The 17,101-nt window shown below is 37.3% G+C and overlaps 1 protein-coding gene across 1 annotated transcript; it reads right to left on the bottom strand.

The window, feature by feature from the left end:
• Positions 1-2,954: 2,954 nt before the first annotated feature.
• LOC127652588 (solute carrier family 35 member B1) lies at positions 2,955-16,270 on the bottom strand. Its single transcript, XM_052138815.1, has 9 exons — positions 15,565-16,270; positions 13,552-13,655; positions 11,747-11,877; positions 11,584-11,614; positions 8,398-8,558; positions 8,162-8,288; positions 5,453-5,559; positions 4,397-4,550; positions 2,955-4,065 (listed from the first exon to the last, which is right to left on the bottom strand). The coding sequence occupies exons 1-9, from the start codon at positions 15,684-15,686 to the stop codon at positions 4,013-4,015; spliced, it is 990 nt and encodes a 329-aa protein (XP_051994775.1). The 5' UTR covers positions 15,687-16,270; the 3' UTR covers positions 2,955-4,012.
• Positions 16,271-17,101: the final 831 nt, after the last annotated feature.

Raw genomic sequence — 17,101 nt, forward strand, 5'->3', positions numbered from 1 at the left:
ACGTGCATTTCTATCTCTCTCTCTCTCTCTCTCAAACTGCCATCTCCCCTCAGGTGGACGGCAGCGTGCCCTCCGACCCATGGTGAACGGAACTACTCATCCCCTTCTCTGCGGACGGCAGCGGTTCCTCCATTTCTCGGTGGCTGGCAGTGACCCCTCAGTCCCCAGGCAGATGGCCGTGGCTGCTCCTTTGGGCAGACGGCATCTGCGATGTCTCTGCGACAGCACATCCGTCCTCCATCCCGGGTTTCAGCACAAGTGTAACAGTTAAATGCTTCTTTGGATTATAGAAACCAAAACAAGCCTTTGTAATGTAAAATGAAGGATAGATACTTAATTGTAATGTTATATATTTTATTAAACCACACATCTATGGACTAATAACTAATCAGTGAATCATCAGTTATTAATTAGTCTTTATAATTAATAGATTTCAACTATTATACTTATTAGTGTGCAAATGTCTCCAATAAGACCCTATAAACGGTGGTGGTGTAGTGGGCTAAAGCACATATCTGTTAATCAGAAGGTTGCTAGTTCGATACCCACAGCCACCACCATTGTGTCCTTGAGCAAGGCACTTAACTCCAGGTTGCTCCGGGGTGATTGTGCATTTAATAAGTGCACTGTAAGTCGCTTTGGATAAAAGTGTCTGCCAAATGCATAAATGTAAACAACATACTTATCATATTATGCTATCCAGCTAGTTTTACTCCAAACAAGCTCTGACAAAGAGCAATATCTAGCCAATTAAAATTTTAGAGTTGAGCTAAACTACAAAAATTATAGTCATGAAGACATTCCAAGACTGGGAATGAAAATTAATTTTTTCATCAAAAATCATTTCAAATGAAAATTTTCATCAATCACAGCTTTCAGAACCTCAATCTTATTTTTACCTTTTTATATTCATAGCATGTGATACCAAAACATCCATGAAATTTCCATTTACATGGCCTACAAGTGTTTTCCGATTAAATGTGAGCATGAGATTGAAATAATTTAAAGGGAGAGCAAGGAAGAGAGAGAACAGGAGATAAGCTCTTCATCATCATTTTAGCCATGGACACCCTGGCAGCTTGTTTAAACGGTGAGTGTGGAAATGTAGTTTTGCTGCACTGCCAGTTCTCCTCTGCTGACTGTTTTAATAAGATTGCCTTCCTGACATGTGGCCATGTTTGTTTCCCTGCAATTTCGTTTTCGACTTGAATTGCACATTAACCTTTCCTCAGAGTTTCTGTTAAGCAAATGGCTACTGCTCTCAATTGCGATCACAATTATGAAAGGTGGAGGATGAACTCCTGTCAGGTACATTTGATCCTGGTTAACTGCGTCATGTTCTGCTTTAGTCCACTGAACACTATCTGAGATGTGTTATGAAACGCTTTGGTGTTTATTGTACCTGGACCTATTGAAACAATTATACTCATACCTTTATAAAATATGCAAAAGACACGCACACATGGGGCATTAATTCACTACATTGTCCCATTATATATGCCTTAATATACTGGATAAAATATGAAATCATAATTTTTATAATAAAGTGAACAATTTCATTCCTTCATTTTACATGTTGACATTTCCTTGTGTGTTTATAACATGGGAAAACTGGCATTTTATTAAAAAATATTTAAAACAAATCCAAAATACTACATTTAATTTTTCCTTTCTCCAATCAAAATGTTTAAAACATGTTTTCTCTGTAGTATCGTTGGGAATTGTTTTACAGGTTTCTCTTTAAGTAATCTTTGCCTAGAATTTGCAGACACGAACTCTTGACATTTTTACAAGGACCACTAATAAAAGTTTGACGGTTACAGAAAGAAAGATAGATAGAACTTTTGATCGATAGAACAATCGATTGATGAATCAATAGATAGGCCTTGTTTACATTTGAAATTTGTAATGTTTTGACAGTTGGTGTTTGAATGGTCTTTGTCCGTTTTATATAAGTCTATGGGATTTGGGTTCGGTTTAGAATTCCAGATAAAAAAAAGTCATAGTAACAGGAGTCAGAACATCCTAAAGGTCTGTGCAAAGTTTGGTGGATGTAGCTTAATAGCTATAGGTAAAGTTACAGTGACAGTCAGATATTTTAGTCTTGGTTTAATGATTGTGAAAAACCCTAAACCATGTCTGTAGAGTACCATGTTGCCAAGCCAACACAATAATGATTTTGGAGTTGTCACTGTTTGAAATTATGGGTCCAATTTACAAGTTTACATTTAATTTACATTACTTTGTATAACAAGCACTAAAATGGTACTGTCTCTTTAAGAATAGCAGCAGTTCAATGAGCATCTCACTGAGGTGTTTGGGCACATTGTTACTGGCAGGCAACAGATGCCCTAAACCCACCCCCATTCCTAACCATATAAGTGTATTGTGTGGATATCATCTTTGATGGATACACATTACATGGAAGAAATTTTCCATCTGAATGTCAAGCACATTTTAACAATTGTCCAGATATTTCAGTACTTCCAGTAAATTTCAATTGAATGTCAACTTCAAAGACCTTATGCAAACACTGGTTGGTTTATCTCACTCCAAAAAATTCCATCCTGTTAAGATTACAGAAACGTATGACTTTATAAAAAAATGTCAAAAGCTGATTAAGAAATATCAAAATTGCGTTCAAGTCGACTTATTCATTTAAGCTCTGAACAATGGCTCCTCTAACGATTTACTTCCGTCCTGTTAATTTCCTTGCCATAGTGTTAACAATCAATTTTTAAATAAAATTGCTAATTTAGTTTAGAGTGCTAATAAAGTGCTTGAGCATGACCAGAGCATATTACTGAAGTCTCATATACTCTTTTAAAGAAATACTTATCACAGATATATACATTTTCTTAAAGGTACAAAGCTCAAAATAAGGTACTGCATAACAGGAATGACCAACACAGTTAACGTTTTTTGATAAAAAATATGCACACCAAAAATCCATTCATTACAGGGTGTGTTTAATGTCGTTTGGATGTTTTTCTTTCCCTAATCAAAGTGAATACATGATACTGGCAGATATAAACAAATTTTTTGGCAGACGTTCACTTAAAGGCAGCTGGTCAATGGCATCATCCAGCAACCTGATTGAGTTTCCCTTTTATTAAAACACCCGTTACAATTCCAAATGGATTCCTCCACAGAGACTATTAAGTCTTCTAAAAAATTGTTTTATTTTTATTCAGACATAAGGATACCATATAATCAAGATTATATATTTTTTCTTTTTTGTAAAAAATTCTCAACTTTCTAAACATTTGTTTCCTTTCTGACCTTAAACAAAACACACAACATTTGGTATTTGAATATAAATATGAAATCTGGTGTGAAAAGAGTTCATTTACACAGGTATGCCTGCGTGTGACAAACATCCTCCCACTGTATGTAAATTATGTTGGTCTATTTCATAAACAATACACACACACACACACACACACACACACACACACACACACACACACACACACACACACACACGGAATGCAATGACAGCAACCAGACACTACACAGAATTCAATGCCTAAATTAAGACTAACATTAAAGGCAGAATCCATCCATCTTAATTCAGCTATGACTGGGAGGCATGACGGTGTGTTTAAATGTGTCAAAAGTACGAATCTGGGTAGTTAAAAATTAAGCGGTTGCCATGCTGAAGGGTGAGTTCCAGGAAGTACAATCAGCCGTGCCATGTGCTTTTTTTTTAGACTACAGGATCTCTTTATTCAGACTTCTTTTTAGGTTTGTTTTTCCAATAGAAGCATGACAGATTATGATTAGGCACACTGTATTCTGTATTATCCCTCCGTTACCATGGATACCAATTTGAGAGATTATAGGCAAATATATCCCATAATTAAATGTTCAGAACATCAGCAGTATAACAATACTTTAAGTGCTAAAAATGTAAACCACTCATGGAATTGGTGTGGTAAAGTGTTGCGAATAAACTGACAAGTTTGTCAGAAAAAAAAAAACCATACAGACACACAAACAGTTCCAGTTTTTAGTATGTCGTCTTCTTAGGAGGCTTTCCAAATTTGGCATCCAGTCCAAGACCTGAAAGACAGAGCAGATTTATGGTTAGGGTTATTATAAATGTCCATTCACTATAGGCTTACAGCTCTAGACTGATTATTAGTACTGCTCAAAATAGAACAACTTTAACAAGCTTAGATGGAAGTTAGAGAGAGAGAAGTAAAGAGACAAATGAAAGGAGGTAACTAGGGCTGTCAAGTGATCACAATATGTAATCACAGTTAATCTCTTTATTATAGTTAACACATTAAAACATCCCATTGCTTTGTATGGAAAGAAAACCAAATAAGTACCTGTAGGTCTATGTGTAAATTACACTCACAGCAGAATATAAGTGCATGAGTTCACTCACCAAGGAAGACAAGGATGGTGCCAAACCACTGCATAGTGCTGATGACGTTCCCAAACAGCAGCACTGAACCCAGGATAGTGAAGAACTTCCGTGTCGTTGTGATGATAGAACAGGTGAGCGGTCCAAAATACACCACTGTCATGAAGATGAAAGTCTAGGAGAAGAAAAAGGAGCAAAGCACTCTTATTACAGCAAATTGTCCTAGTAATATGTATGGTTATGTGTCAAATGACCCCAGGCCTGGGTAGCTCAGTGGTAAAGACGCTGGCTACCACTCTTGGAGTTCGATAGTACTCCAGCCGGGTCTCCTAAAAAAACTAAATTGGCACGGTTAGCTAGGGTAACCTCCTCATGATCACTATAATGTGGTTTGCTCTTGGTGAGGCGTGTGGTAAATTGTGCGTGGATGCCGCGGTGGGTGGCGTGAAGCCTCCACACGCACTATATCTCTGTGGTAACGCGCTCAACAAGCCACGTGATAAGATGTGCAGGTTTACGGTCTCGGACATGGAGGAAGTGATTACCCTACATGTATTTCACTCATATTCAAGTGTTTTGTTGTCAGAGAAAACATGGAGGATGCCAGTTTCCTCCTTGTATATTTCTTGGGGAACATTTATTTTGACACATTCACAGAAAGCGTTCTCTCCTCCACCAAGTTGGAGGTTTATGTCTTTTCCCAACTCAGAATCTTGGAAAATCATTTAATTACTCCAGCTGTTGCCACTCTCAGCTGTGATCTGCAGTAATGCTAAAGCTATTAGTATAACTCTATTCCTCAGCTATAGTGTAGTAGTAATCCGAGCTTGCTGGCTCAAATCTTTAATGTCACAGGGATGAATGAAAATTAACGCATTTAGTTGCTCTTACACGTTTTGAACACCACAAACAAAAGCGAAGTGATACAAACAGTAAAGCGAACCAGTGCTGATGGAGTTATCCGCACTGTTGGAACACCTCTTGTCCAATCAGATACGAGGACCAGAACTAATTGTTGTATATTTGTATTTACAAATTATAGTGCTGCTTTAGTGTATAAACACACAATAAACCTACCTGTCCAAGAGCGCTAGTCAAACCGAACAGGAGGATATTATAGATGATGTCAGGGTACCGATCAGCAAATGACAAAAACTCCCACACCTCACCTGTCCACAGCACAGCTATGAAGAGAGACAGAAAGAGAGATTAAACCATCAAGCAAAGGGTTATAAGCAGGGTTTAAAATTAACTTTTTGCCAAACTGGCCAATTACAAGTGAATTGAGAAAATTGAGTGCATGCAGTGCATGCCATTGTGTCATTTGCAGCATCACATACGAGATGAGCCAGTGTCTATTTATCAGTGAAACTGCACCTGCCACATAAATGTGAATAAGACCCATTGTGATTTTGTTTCTCATAAATTTGTTTTGGTGGCTTAAAGTGAGGAATTTTCCATGCGTCACCACATGGAGGAATACTAGGGTAAACTGCTGCGACACACAGACTTTTTCTTCAGTAGATGATCCGTATGGCTATGAGCATCAGATTTTAAATTTTACAATTCATTGTACAATACCACGTGTTACTAATAAAGTAACCGTACAACTAGCAAGTACTCACCGAAGACAATGGATTTGCATCAGGTGCTTGGTGATCTTTAATTTTGGACCTGGTTCCAAGTTATCCTTTAGTATTTGCATAGTTAGAACAGAAGTTTTCTTGACAAAAGAATAAAACATTTCTGACAACTTTTAGCAAGCGCCACTGGTTTCATAATGAGAGGTTTGGAAGGCATGAAGTTTGCTGCATGCGTGATGAGATTAAAGATTAAAAGTGAGGAACAGATGCCTTTCAGAGCTGCAGCAGACAGAATGAACAGCTGCTGGAGATCAGCAGGGCTGCTTGTCAACCCTGCCATCATAACAACACTCACACGTACCATAGAGCTACAGCTCCCCCTACTGAAGGAAAATACGCACTGACAATGAGCTCGGGGCTGACGGAAATACTCAAACAACTTTACAATAAGGTTGTATATGTTAACATTAGTTAATTCATTAGGTATGATGAACTAACAATAAACAATATTTTTACAGCTTTTATTAGTCAAGGTTTATTTATAAATGTACAATTACTTATTGTTTGTTCATGTTAGTACATAATGCATTAACTAATGCTGACGTAAACAACTTTTAATGTTTAAAATGTACAAGTATACGTTGAAATTAAAACTAACCAACATTAATATGTGCTGTAAAACCATTGTTTATATTTACTTCATGTTAACTAAGGTAAACAAGCACAACCTTATTGTGTAGCATTACCACTGGAAGGAAGATTGTTCTCTCAATTTCAAAACCTTGGAGGATAAACACTTAGGGGTAATGAGGGGTAAATAAGGCAATCTCGAATGAACAGCCACTGCAGCCTAGCCAATTAAATGCAAGAAAATGCAGTTAAAAGTTGGCATTTAAAAAAAAAAAAGAAAAGAAAAATGAAGGCATGTTTTACCACACCGTTTTTCCACAACAACAACAACGAGGAAGATTCATTTGGAATTATTTTCATTTAATCCTCATATTATATTGCGGGTCAATTTGATCCATTTCAATTATTGAATTGTTTGAAATATTGTTTTACATGTTCCCCATAAATGTTGTGACTTTTTCCTCATTTAGGTTCATGAACATGCATGCAAAGTGTGGACACACTGATGTGTTGTGAAATGTGTGTTCATATCATCAATTTGCCCCACAAACTTTCATGTTCAAATGAATGTGTTGTGGAAAGTCTGTATATAATTTGGATACGATGATGATGTTTTATACAAATTCAAGCCTTTTCTGAAACGTTGGTAATAAATGTACATTTACATTTATGCATTTAGCAGATGCTTTTATACAAAGTGCATTCAAGGTATACAATTTATCAGTATTCCCTGGGAATTTAACCCATGATCTTGGTGTTGCTAGTGGCATGCTTTACCATGAGTTACATGAGCCTATATTTGAGATGTGCTGTTCAACATTTTTCCTCTATAAATACAGTTTATATATCATATGTTCTCATATTTGTATTCTGTGACAAAACATAAAATTAAAGGTTACGGTGGGGGCCTGGGTAGCTCAGCAAGCATTGACGCTGACTATCAACCCTGGAATCACGAGTTCGAATCCAGGGCGTGCTGAGTGACTCCAGCCAGGTCTCCTAAGTAACCAAATTGGACCTGTTGCTAGGGAGGGTAGCGTCACATGGGGCAACTTCCTCTTGGTCACGATTAGTTGTTCTCACTCTCAAGGGGGCAGATGGTAAGTTGTGCGTGGATCACGGATAGTAACACGAGCCTCCACTAGCTGGGAGTCTCCGCGGTGTAATGCACAGCGAGCCACGTGATAAGATGCACGGATCGACGGTCTCAGAAGCGGAGACAGCTGGAAACCTGTATTGAGGTGAGTAACCGCGTCACCATAAGGACCTACTAAGTAGTGGGAATTTGGCATTCCAAAAAATGGTTCATTGCTGTTTTTGATTGCATTTAAACTGTGTGGGTAAATCTGTCTTTAATGTAACTTACTTAATTTTGTTTCCAACATAATGAGGGTTAAAAATGAAATTTAAACAATATGTTTTCATATTTTTTTCAGTCTGACAGGCCATAATAAAGGATTTATTATGTGTATTGTTTTTTGGTGAAGTCCAATGGACAGGGAATCACACTGCTTGGCCAATCAAATTCGAGGAAAGGAACTAACTGTTGTATAAACCCTCTTTAATAACTCACCAATTCCTAGGACCAGTGTGGACCACAGGTTGACATTTAGCATCATGTGATTGGCTCCCGTCTGGTGCCGCACCCTCATATGATCCTGAGCTACACCGGTCAGCCCATCCAGAGTCAATGATAGCAACTGCGATCAGACAGATGACATGAATCACAAATCAGATCATCTTTATGGAGAGGATCACAAATGGTTTACAAGGTCATTCTCTAGGGGAGTGGATGGAATAGATTAAAACCAGCAGCATCTCTCCAAAGCCAAACGTGTGCTCATCTGATGTGGTGGAGCCTTTGTTGGGTTTGTAGAGGAAGAGGGCGACCCCAGTGACAATCAGAAAAACGCACAGATATTTTGCCTTGGGATATTTCTTCCTCAGGATTGTGACACCCAGAATCATTACTGTGGAAGCAAAAGGAATAAAAGCATAATGGGAAAACAACAAGCAATGTTCTGATGTTACTGTTGTGTGGTTGAGAAGATGCACAAACGTGGCACAATTGACAATTTAACAATAGTTGGCCATATGGCCAACAAATACGGCCATATGGGAATATACACTCAGCCTGAGTCATTGAACGTGCGTGAGGAGAATATATTTTGTACTCTGCACGAAAACAGTTGTGATCTAATGGAGATGGAAATGAGAGCTACAGCGGCCCCTATAAAGTAGGTTCAAGTCAGTATAAGTCAGTTCCCCTTTTGTTCACACAAGTGTAGTTTATCAAATTAACTATGTTAGAAACTTTTTGCTGTCAAACCTTAATTTTAAACTGTATATCTATTGTGTTTTAATGTAAAACCTAACAAAATATATTTTTTGTGAAATAATTTGCTAGAGCTATATTTATTTCAAATGAATGCCACTTGGTTTGATATGTTGTAATCTAATTAGGGATGTAATGTTATCACGGTGTCAAGGTATACCACGGTTTTAAAAAGAGACGTTATCAAACCATTGACATTTATAATTCATGGTGTTGCATTCACGGCATTATATTACTTACATTTTTTTTTTTCTAAAATCAAAGTAAACTAATGAAAGTCTCCATTGTAAATATCAGTTAAATTAAGAGAGAATCGGCTACATTTACACAGCATCATATAAACTTGATCAAATAAAACTCTAACTTGTGACATCCTCCTGTTTCACTCAAGCGTCACTTCATTTTAAAAGCCAAAAGCGTGGACTGCATGGCAGAAACAGCACAGAACCTTTATTTCCCCAAGCCAAGCGGGTGAAGTCCGGGGTGTGGGGATATTTTTGTTATTTAAAACACCTACAAGGCACCATCAATAATGGTTAGCCAATTTGTAAACTTTGTTGAAAAAGTGTCGGCTCAGGCAGGGAAAAACTTCAAACCTTAAGAGCAACATCCATGATCATCATCCCAAGGAATATTTGGAGATGAATGCAAGTGAAAACACAATATATAGGGTAATAAATTAGAAACCCCTTTTCATAACTCTCCCAGATATACAAGACTTCAATGACTACCTGAATTTTCCAGAATACAAGTAACTTTTTTCATCATCTGAAAGGTCCTCCGATTTATAGTCTGAAGCAGGGCCGTAGAAACGTATTCTGAGCCCCCTGACTGTATATTGATCAAGGCCCCTTTCCTATTAAAACAAATAGTTTAGAATATGTTGTGGTCCCCCCATGGACCTGTGGGCCCCTAGAATCCTTACCACCTTTACCCCACTAGCTACAGCCCTGGCCTGAAGCAACTTATATACACATTTTTTACGTAATGTCGGCCATTCAAACGCAAGCACACCAAAGCATGTATGCTTGCACTCAAACAGATAAAGTCACAGAGACGGTAGAAGCGTTTTAAACTGGCCAATTCAGAATATTTTGCCTTTACAAATTATTCTGTCCATCATCACATTATTTTTCGAACAAACACTATGTTTCTTTACATTCCTAGTAAAAACATTCAGCCAGTGAACCGGATAATTAATGCGCAGCATAGAGGGTTCAAATATCAGAAATATGTTAATGAATGTATAGAATACAAAAGGCATACTGTTTTACTCAGACTAAAAGCTGTTTATTTGTATATAGCATAGAGTTACAATGCATAGAGATCTAGATTTCCTGAGGTCATTTAATCTTCATAACTGAGTGTGGCTGACTTTTGAGCGGATGAAGGGAAGTCAGAACAAGGGCGGCCACAATCGTGTCCTAATGCCTGTCATATACAATCTCTATCAGTATGACTTATCCACAGTTTTCCTGAGCAACCACTGGGCGGCGACATGATGATTCTAACCGCATGTTTTGTATTTCTAGTCTAGAGACGCCAAGTAAAAACTGCCAAAACTAGCGATCCAGAGGAGAACATCAACCATTTAAATGTTCCTTAGTGTAAAAATGAATTTCAGGCTCAACTTGTGCCATTGTTGGCTGTAATAACAACTCAGAATAATTAATTATATCAACGCAAGTAAACTTGGACCATCACTTAATGTCATCTACACACTCAGATGAGGCACTATCTATAAAACAAAAATGGTCATCTCGACTCTGAAGTACCGGGATATGTTTTGACAATTTTTACAAATGTAATACCTTAAACATTATATTACCCACTTAAAATATACATGCCGATGCAAGTGAAAACTGTGGAAACCGGAAATTTAAAACATATTGTTTATGTCGAATTGTGGAAAAAGGTGGATACAGAAATGCGACTTATCTGTGGTTTTTCTCTCTGAACAACACGATTTTGACCAGGTACGACTTATATTCAGGTGTGGCTTTATTTCCGGAAAATATGGTATATCATAAATAAATACTAAACTGCTGATAATTATAACAACGCACCTCAAAAGGAATGTTCCGGGTTCAATACAAGTTCGACAGCATTTGTGGCATAATATTGATTACCAAAAAAATACATTTTGACTCGTCCCTCATTTTCTATAAATAAAGAGCAAATATTGAGGTTACAGTGTGGCACCTACAATGGAAGTGAATGGGGGACAATGAAAGTGGCCAATTTTTTGAGGGTTTTAACAGAAATGTGAAGCTTAAAATTTTATAAAAGCATTTGCATGGACTCTTCTGTTAAAACTTGTGTATTATTTGAGCTGTAAAGTGGTTTAAATTGTCGTTTTTACAGTCGTTCTAGGATATTAGGGTTTGTTGACATTAGATCATCGTGGCAATGAAGTTTTAAAAGGGGATATAATTTTACACAGAAAAGGTAATCAAGCAATTTTACCACACTAAAACCATTTTTACACACAAATCATTTATGTATTGTGGTGAAAAAGTGAGTATATTAATGTTTACGGATTGTCCCCCATTCACTTCCATTATCTTGGTTCCAGCCTCACTGGAGCTCAACAGTCTGGACAGAAACATAAGACCAATGTTTGTATGATAAAAAAGAGATAAGCAAGCAAATATTTTTACCTGGAATGGGTTTACAAGATTTTCCCAACACCTAGAAAAAACAATAATATCTAGACTCAAAAAACAAGGGAAAATTGGCACCATTTCATAAACTAGACAATGGAGTGAGAGAGACATGGAAAGATTGAGTAACAGAAATATGCGAGTAAGGAGAGGTGCAGACCTGTGTTGGGTAGTTGACATACTGCAGGGCCGAATTACTGGACACCATGGCACCCAGGTAAGACAAAGAGCACACGCCATAAAGCCAGTTTTTCGTGTGGTCCTGCTTTGAGCCCTCAAAAAACTGAATTACTAAAAAAAAGAAAGATTGAGAAATTACTCGTGGGAACTGTAGTGAGTCTGATGTGAACTTTTTAAGCTTGTATGAAAAACACCACATCATGACGCCTCAATGTGTGCACTAACAACTATGTTACAGTCCCAAATAGTTATTTAATTCATACTAAATTTGATACTGAAATATACAGGCAAAAGAAGAAAGAGTTGCTATAATGCGTTACAGCCCATTTGATATGCATCTATACCATTAAAAACACAAAGTACTACAACATAAATGATCTTTAGTAGTGATGCACAGAAATTAAAATTCTTAGCCAAAACAGAAACTTCAGGAGACACTGGGATGAAAACCAAAACTACTCTTTTAAAATATACCGCTTGAAATATTTAAATACAAAATGTTATTATTAGAGATGCACCGAAAGCTCTTTTTCTACAACTACACATTTAATAAAAAAAAATAGACTCTACTGGATAATGCAGCAGCAACATTAACAGTGAAAATCTTCAGTGAACATGAAGCCAGTTCTATTGGCTTGAGTGGAATGAGTTCTTTAGTGGAGCTCTTTTAGTTGTGATAGGAAAGCACAATATACAGTTAATTTAAATATGATTGTAATTCATAATATACTATCATTACTTACATATCAATTATACATATCCATAGTTGCGTTATTAAGCACAACAAAGGAGTGAGGAGTGGTGGTGGCGTAGTGGGTTAAAGCACATAACTGTTAATCAGAAGGTCGCTGGTTCGATCCCCACAGCCACCACCATTGTGTCCTTGAGCAAGGCACTTAACTCCAGGTTGCTCCGGGGGGATTGTCCCTGTAATAAGTGCACTGTAAGTCACTTTGGATAAAAGCGTCTGCCAAATGCATAAATGTAAATGTACAAACCACTCTAAAATAGTGCTGCATGGAGCCATGCACAAAATTCGGAAACGATGTAGCACCAGTTGCTGCCGTATTAACACTTCACAAAGCTTCACAAAGCTAGAGAAGTTTGTTTACTCAAGATATGAGTACACCTTATGAGCAAAGGACAAAAGTTAGTTTCAGGTTATTTGCATATTGTTTGCATTTATTGTCAATTTAAATGTTTGTAATTACTAACTGAGAATTTGATTTAGTTTTTCCCCGTGTCATCTTTTACATAATGTTATTTTGTATATATTTTTTTACATTTTCCCTGGCTTTTTATTTCCTTTTTCCTTCATTCACAAGTTGTGCCTGATGGGAAGTACCTTATAAAACAATTTTACATTTGAATACAATATATTTATCATAATATGCATTTCATATATTTTGTTGCTTGCATTTCCCAAATCAGTTTCTTAGGATCCACGTAAGCCAGTACACCAAAACCCAGGGAGATAAAGAAAACAGAGAACCCCCAAAAGTCAGTGTGTAATTCGCACCATGCTTTTATGCTTCTTTAATGTCTAATTGGAGCTTGACAGTATCGACCATGACACACAATGACACACAGTGACATACAATACTGGCACACTGGGAAACTCTCTTTATTAATGCACTAATGACTAAGAAAGCGATCCCTTCACTTCTGGGGATGTGGACTTTAATGTAATGTTTTCGGTTTCATTTTCTGCCTTTTTAGGTCTTTTTAGACTGCCGAACTTTCAGTGCATCCCTAATCTTTAGAACACTTAAAAGTTTTACTCACAGATTCTGGCGAAAGCAGCACTGATGATGCACTGGATGAAGACTAGTGTGGTGGCGTAACGAAACTTCTCCTTCTTCCCTGCTTGACTGTAGTCCCCTCGCGTACTGAATGAAACAGGAGACAGATGCAATGTGGAATTTAAAGTACCAGCTGGCTGGAGCAAGGAAAATTAATATTCACTTGTGATAAAAATAGCCAAAAGTGGCTGGTGGATAAATAGTTGTTTACAGCAGCTCTTAATTTTAGTTCTTGCTGAAAAGATTTCCTCCGGACATTCACAGAGAGGTGTATCACAACTCGAATGACAAGAAACCCACTGCTTATTCACAAACTACAGAGACAAACTATCACCACAGAAATATCAAAAGGAAGAGACATTAAGGCCGGTTTCACGAAAACCTTCTTAAAAGAATATTCCAGGTTCAGTACAAGTGAAGCGCAATCGACAGCATTTGTGGTGTTACGTTGATTACCACAAAAAATTATTTCGGCACATCGCTGTTTTTTGTTTGTTTTTTTAAGTAAGCAAAAATTGAGGTTACAGTGAGGCACTTAATGGACGTGAATGTGTCCATTTTTTTTTTAAGGCAGAAATGTGACACTTATTTTATAAAAGCACTTTCTGTTAAAACTTGTGTATTATTTGAGGTGTAAAGATGTTTTAGGGTTTGTTGACATTGCAACAGCATGGCAATGAAGTTGTAAAAATTGCTATAACTTTACACACAGAAATGGTTAGCAAGTGATTTTATAACACAAAAATCATGTTTACACACATATTGTTTGTGTCTTGTGGCTATAATTTTGAAATAGTGAGTATTTTAACATTTATGGATTAGCCCCATTCACTGCCAATGTAAGTACCTCTTTGTAACACAGATTTTCCCTTTTTTTAAAGAAAGGCGGGACAAGACAAAATTATTTTTTGTGGTAGTCAACATTATGCCACAATTACTCTCAATTAAAAAAAAAAGCAATAAGTTCTTAGGATAAATTATAAGAAGTTTGTAAGAAGGTATGGTTTTAGAAATATAACATTCTTAACTCTTTTCAGGCATTCAAAATATAATTAACTAAGTTAGAAAATAAGAACATAGGCCTATTAGTTGAGACAAATTGTATTTTTAAAGGGCACCTATTATTATGCCCCTTTTCACAAGATGTAATTTAAATCTTTGGTGTCCCCAGAATGTGTATGTGAAGCTTCAGCTCAAAATACCCTACAGATCATTTATTATACCATGTTGAAAATGGCAATTTTGGGGTGGGAATAAAAACCAGCTGTTTTTGTGTGTGTGCATCTTTAAAAGCAAATGAGCTTATGCTCCAGGCCCCACATCCAGAATAGGGCGGAGTTTTGACATCTCTGCTTCAGAAGTAACAACTTTGAGAATGTACCAGGAATATTCTGAATGTTTATGCTAAATTTATTTATTTGTTGTAGAGTTTTTTCAGCGGATTTGCAACAATGGATGAGCAACACACACACACACACACACACAAATACTGTTACAACATTCGCTATGCTCCATAACGAAACAACACACAAACAAACTGTTGTGTAAATGTTCACTTATTAACTGGTGTAGAGATGCGGCAGTGTCGTCAACAGCTGTGGGCAGGGCCTGTACGAAGTGACGTCACTTTGTACAGACTCTGCCAAAGGCTTGTTCTGAGACGGTGCTTGTGATTAAAGGAATAAAAAGAAAAAAGGACTGGGTGGATTTTTATCATTATAGGGTGGTTGTGTACACACAGCTTACACAGTTACAAACAGTGAAATGAAGGGCTCCACATTAATATCATATACCACTTCATACAGCTGGATCTTTGCTGTATATCCCCGGCTGTTTTTTTAAATAAAAACATTAACAAGTAGCATCAAGTAACTGAAGAATAATAATAAACCGTTTCATCTCGTATGTAAATAATACAAATCGAATACACAATTTAAGGAGAAGTAAAGCTACACATGCTCTACCTAGGTTCAAAAGGCAATACATTACTACTCACATGGTCTCCTGCAGTATTCCATAGTAAAAGTAACACAAGAACACCCCAATGAAGCAGATGATGAACCGAACCCGTTCGCTCTGCCAGAGTGACGGTTTGCTCGCTGCCTTCCCGGCGGCCATGCTGTCGTCCAGCAATCTCGGTATAGACACTGACACCGCTCCGCTCCCCGTAACCCGCGATCCTGCGTCCCGATCCACTCTACCGGCGATCAGCAGCCCGGATATGATGACGCGACTCTAGAAACCCCTCTTATCTCTCTACTGATTACGAAACTCTCCTTCCTCTGATGTTACATTTATAGTCTTAAAACGACATTCAGTAATAAAGATATTACACTAACACCGTGCTGACTTCATCTATTTATGTTTTATTTACAGATAAGTAAAATGTCCAAACGTCCGCATCCTCAAAATTAATAATGTGTGAAGAGGATGTCAATGAAAATGCGGCTTTTATATCCGAATATTGCGGGATGCGACGTTAAATGTCTTTTTTGTTTGACATTTAGAGATTACAGAGAAAAAGTGTTGGGACAGTCTCTCTAAAAAAAATTTTATTCACGCGTCAGAGACACTAGAGAAGAAGGACCCCATGAAATTAAGGGAGACTGTTGATATGCCTGAAACTTTAGATTTGGTCCCTTATACGAATAAAGCCTGAAATAAAATATATTATTCAGACAGAGCCATGTCGTTATTTTCTAAACTCCCTTTCAGTCAGCTTAAAGGGATAGTTCACCCAAATGAAAATTTGGTCGTTGTTTACTCACCCTCAAGTTGTTCCAAACCTGTACAAATTTCTTTGTTCTACTGAACAAAAAGGAAAATATTTTGAAGAATGTTTGTAACCAAACAGTTGTGGGGCACCATTGGCTTCCATAGTAAAAAAAAAAAAAGTCATACTATGGTAGTCAATGTTGCCCCACAACTGTTTGGTTACAAACGTTCTTCAAAAGATCTTCCCTAGTGATCAGCAGAACAAAGAAATGTGTACAGGTTTGGAACAACTTGAGGGTCAGTAAACTATGACAGAATTTACATTTTTGGGTGAACTATCCCTTTATCTGTCATTATATTTGTTTGCATGATGAAATGCACTCCCCGCACTTCCTAGTGAGTTTTCATGCTCTTAATCCATTTGACTTTTCTTCCATTCCTGAGAGGTAATAGAAGTCGCTGTACTCTCACGGTTTCTCTGTTCAATCCTTCTCTTTCTAAATTATGTTGAGCAGACTTCTTTTTTTCCTCACTAACTTTCAGTTCAGACTTCTGTAAAGGGACCTTTCTTGAAAGACTGCACATAGGATTTTGACGTCTCAGTATGTGGATTGTTTTGATTGGTCCAAATAATCCAAAGCTGACGACATGCAGCGAATGACAGGCCTGGTGTCTTTTAGAGGGCGGGGCACAGAATTCTCTGGCAAACATACAGCATGTGCAACTCACTCTACATCAGGGGTGCCCACACTTTTTTGTGTGATGATCTACTTTTAAATGACCAACTCAATAAGATCTACCAACTAAAAAACACAGTT

This window comes from Xyrauchen texanus, chromosome 12 (genome assembly GCF_025860055.1).
Source record: "Xyrauchen texanus isolate HMW12.3.18 chromosome 12, RBS_HiC_50CHRs, whole genome shotgun sequence".
Lineage (NCBI taxonomy): Eukaryota > Metazoa > Chordata > Actinopteri > Cypriniformes > Catostomidae > Xyrauchen > Xyrauchen texanus.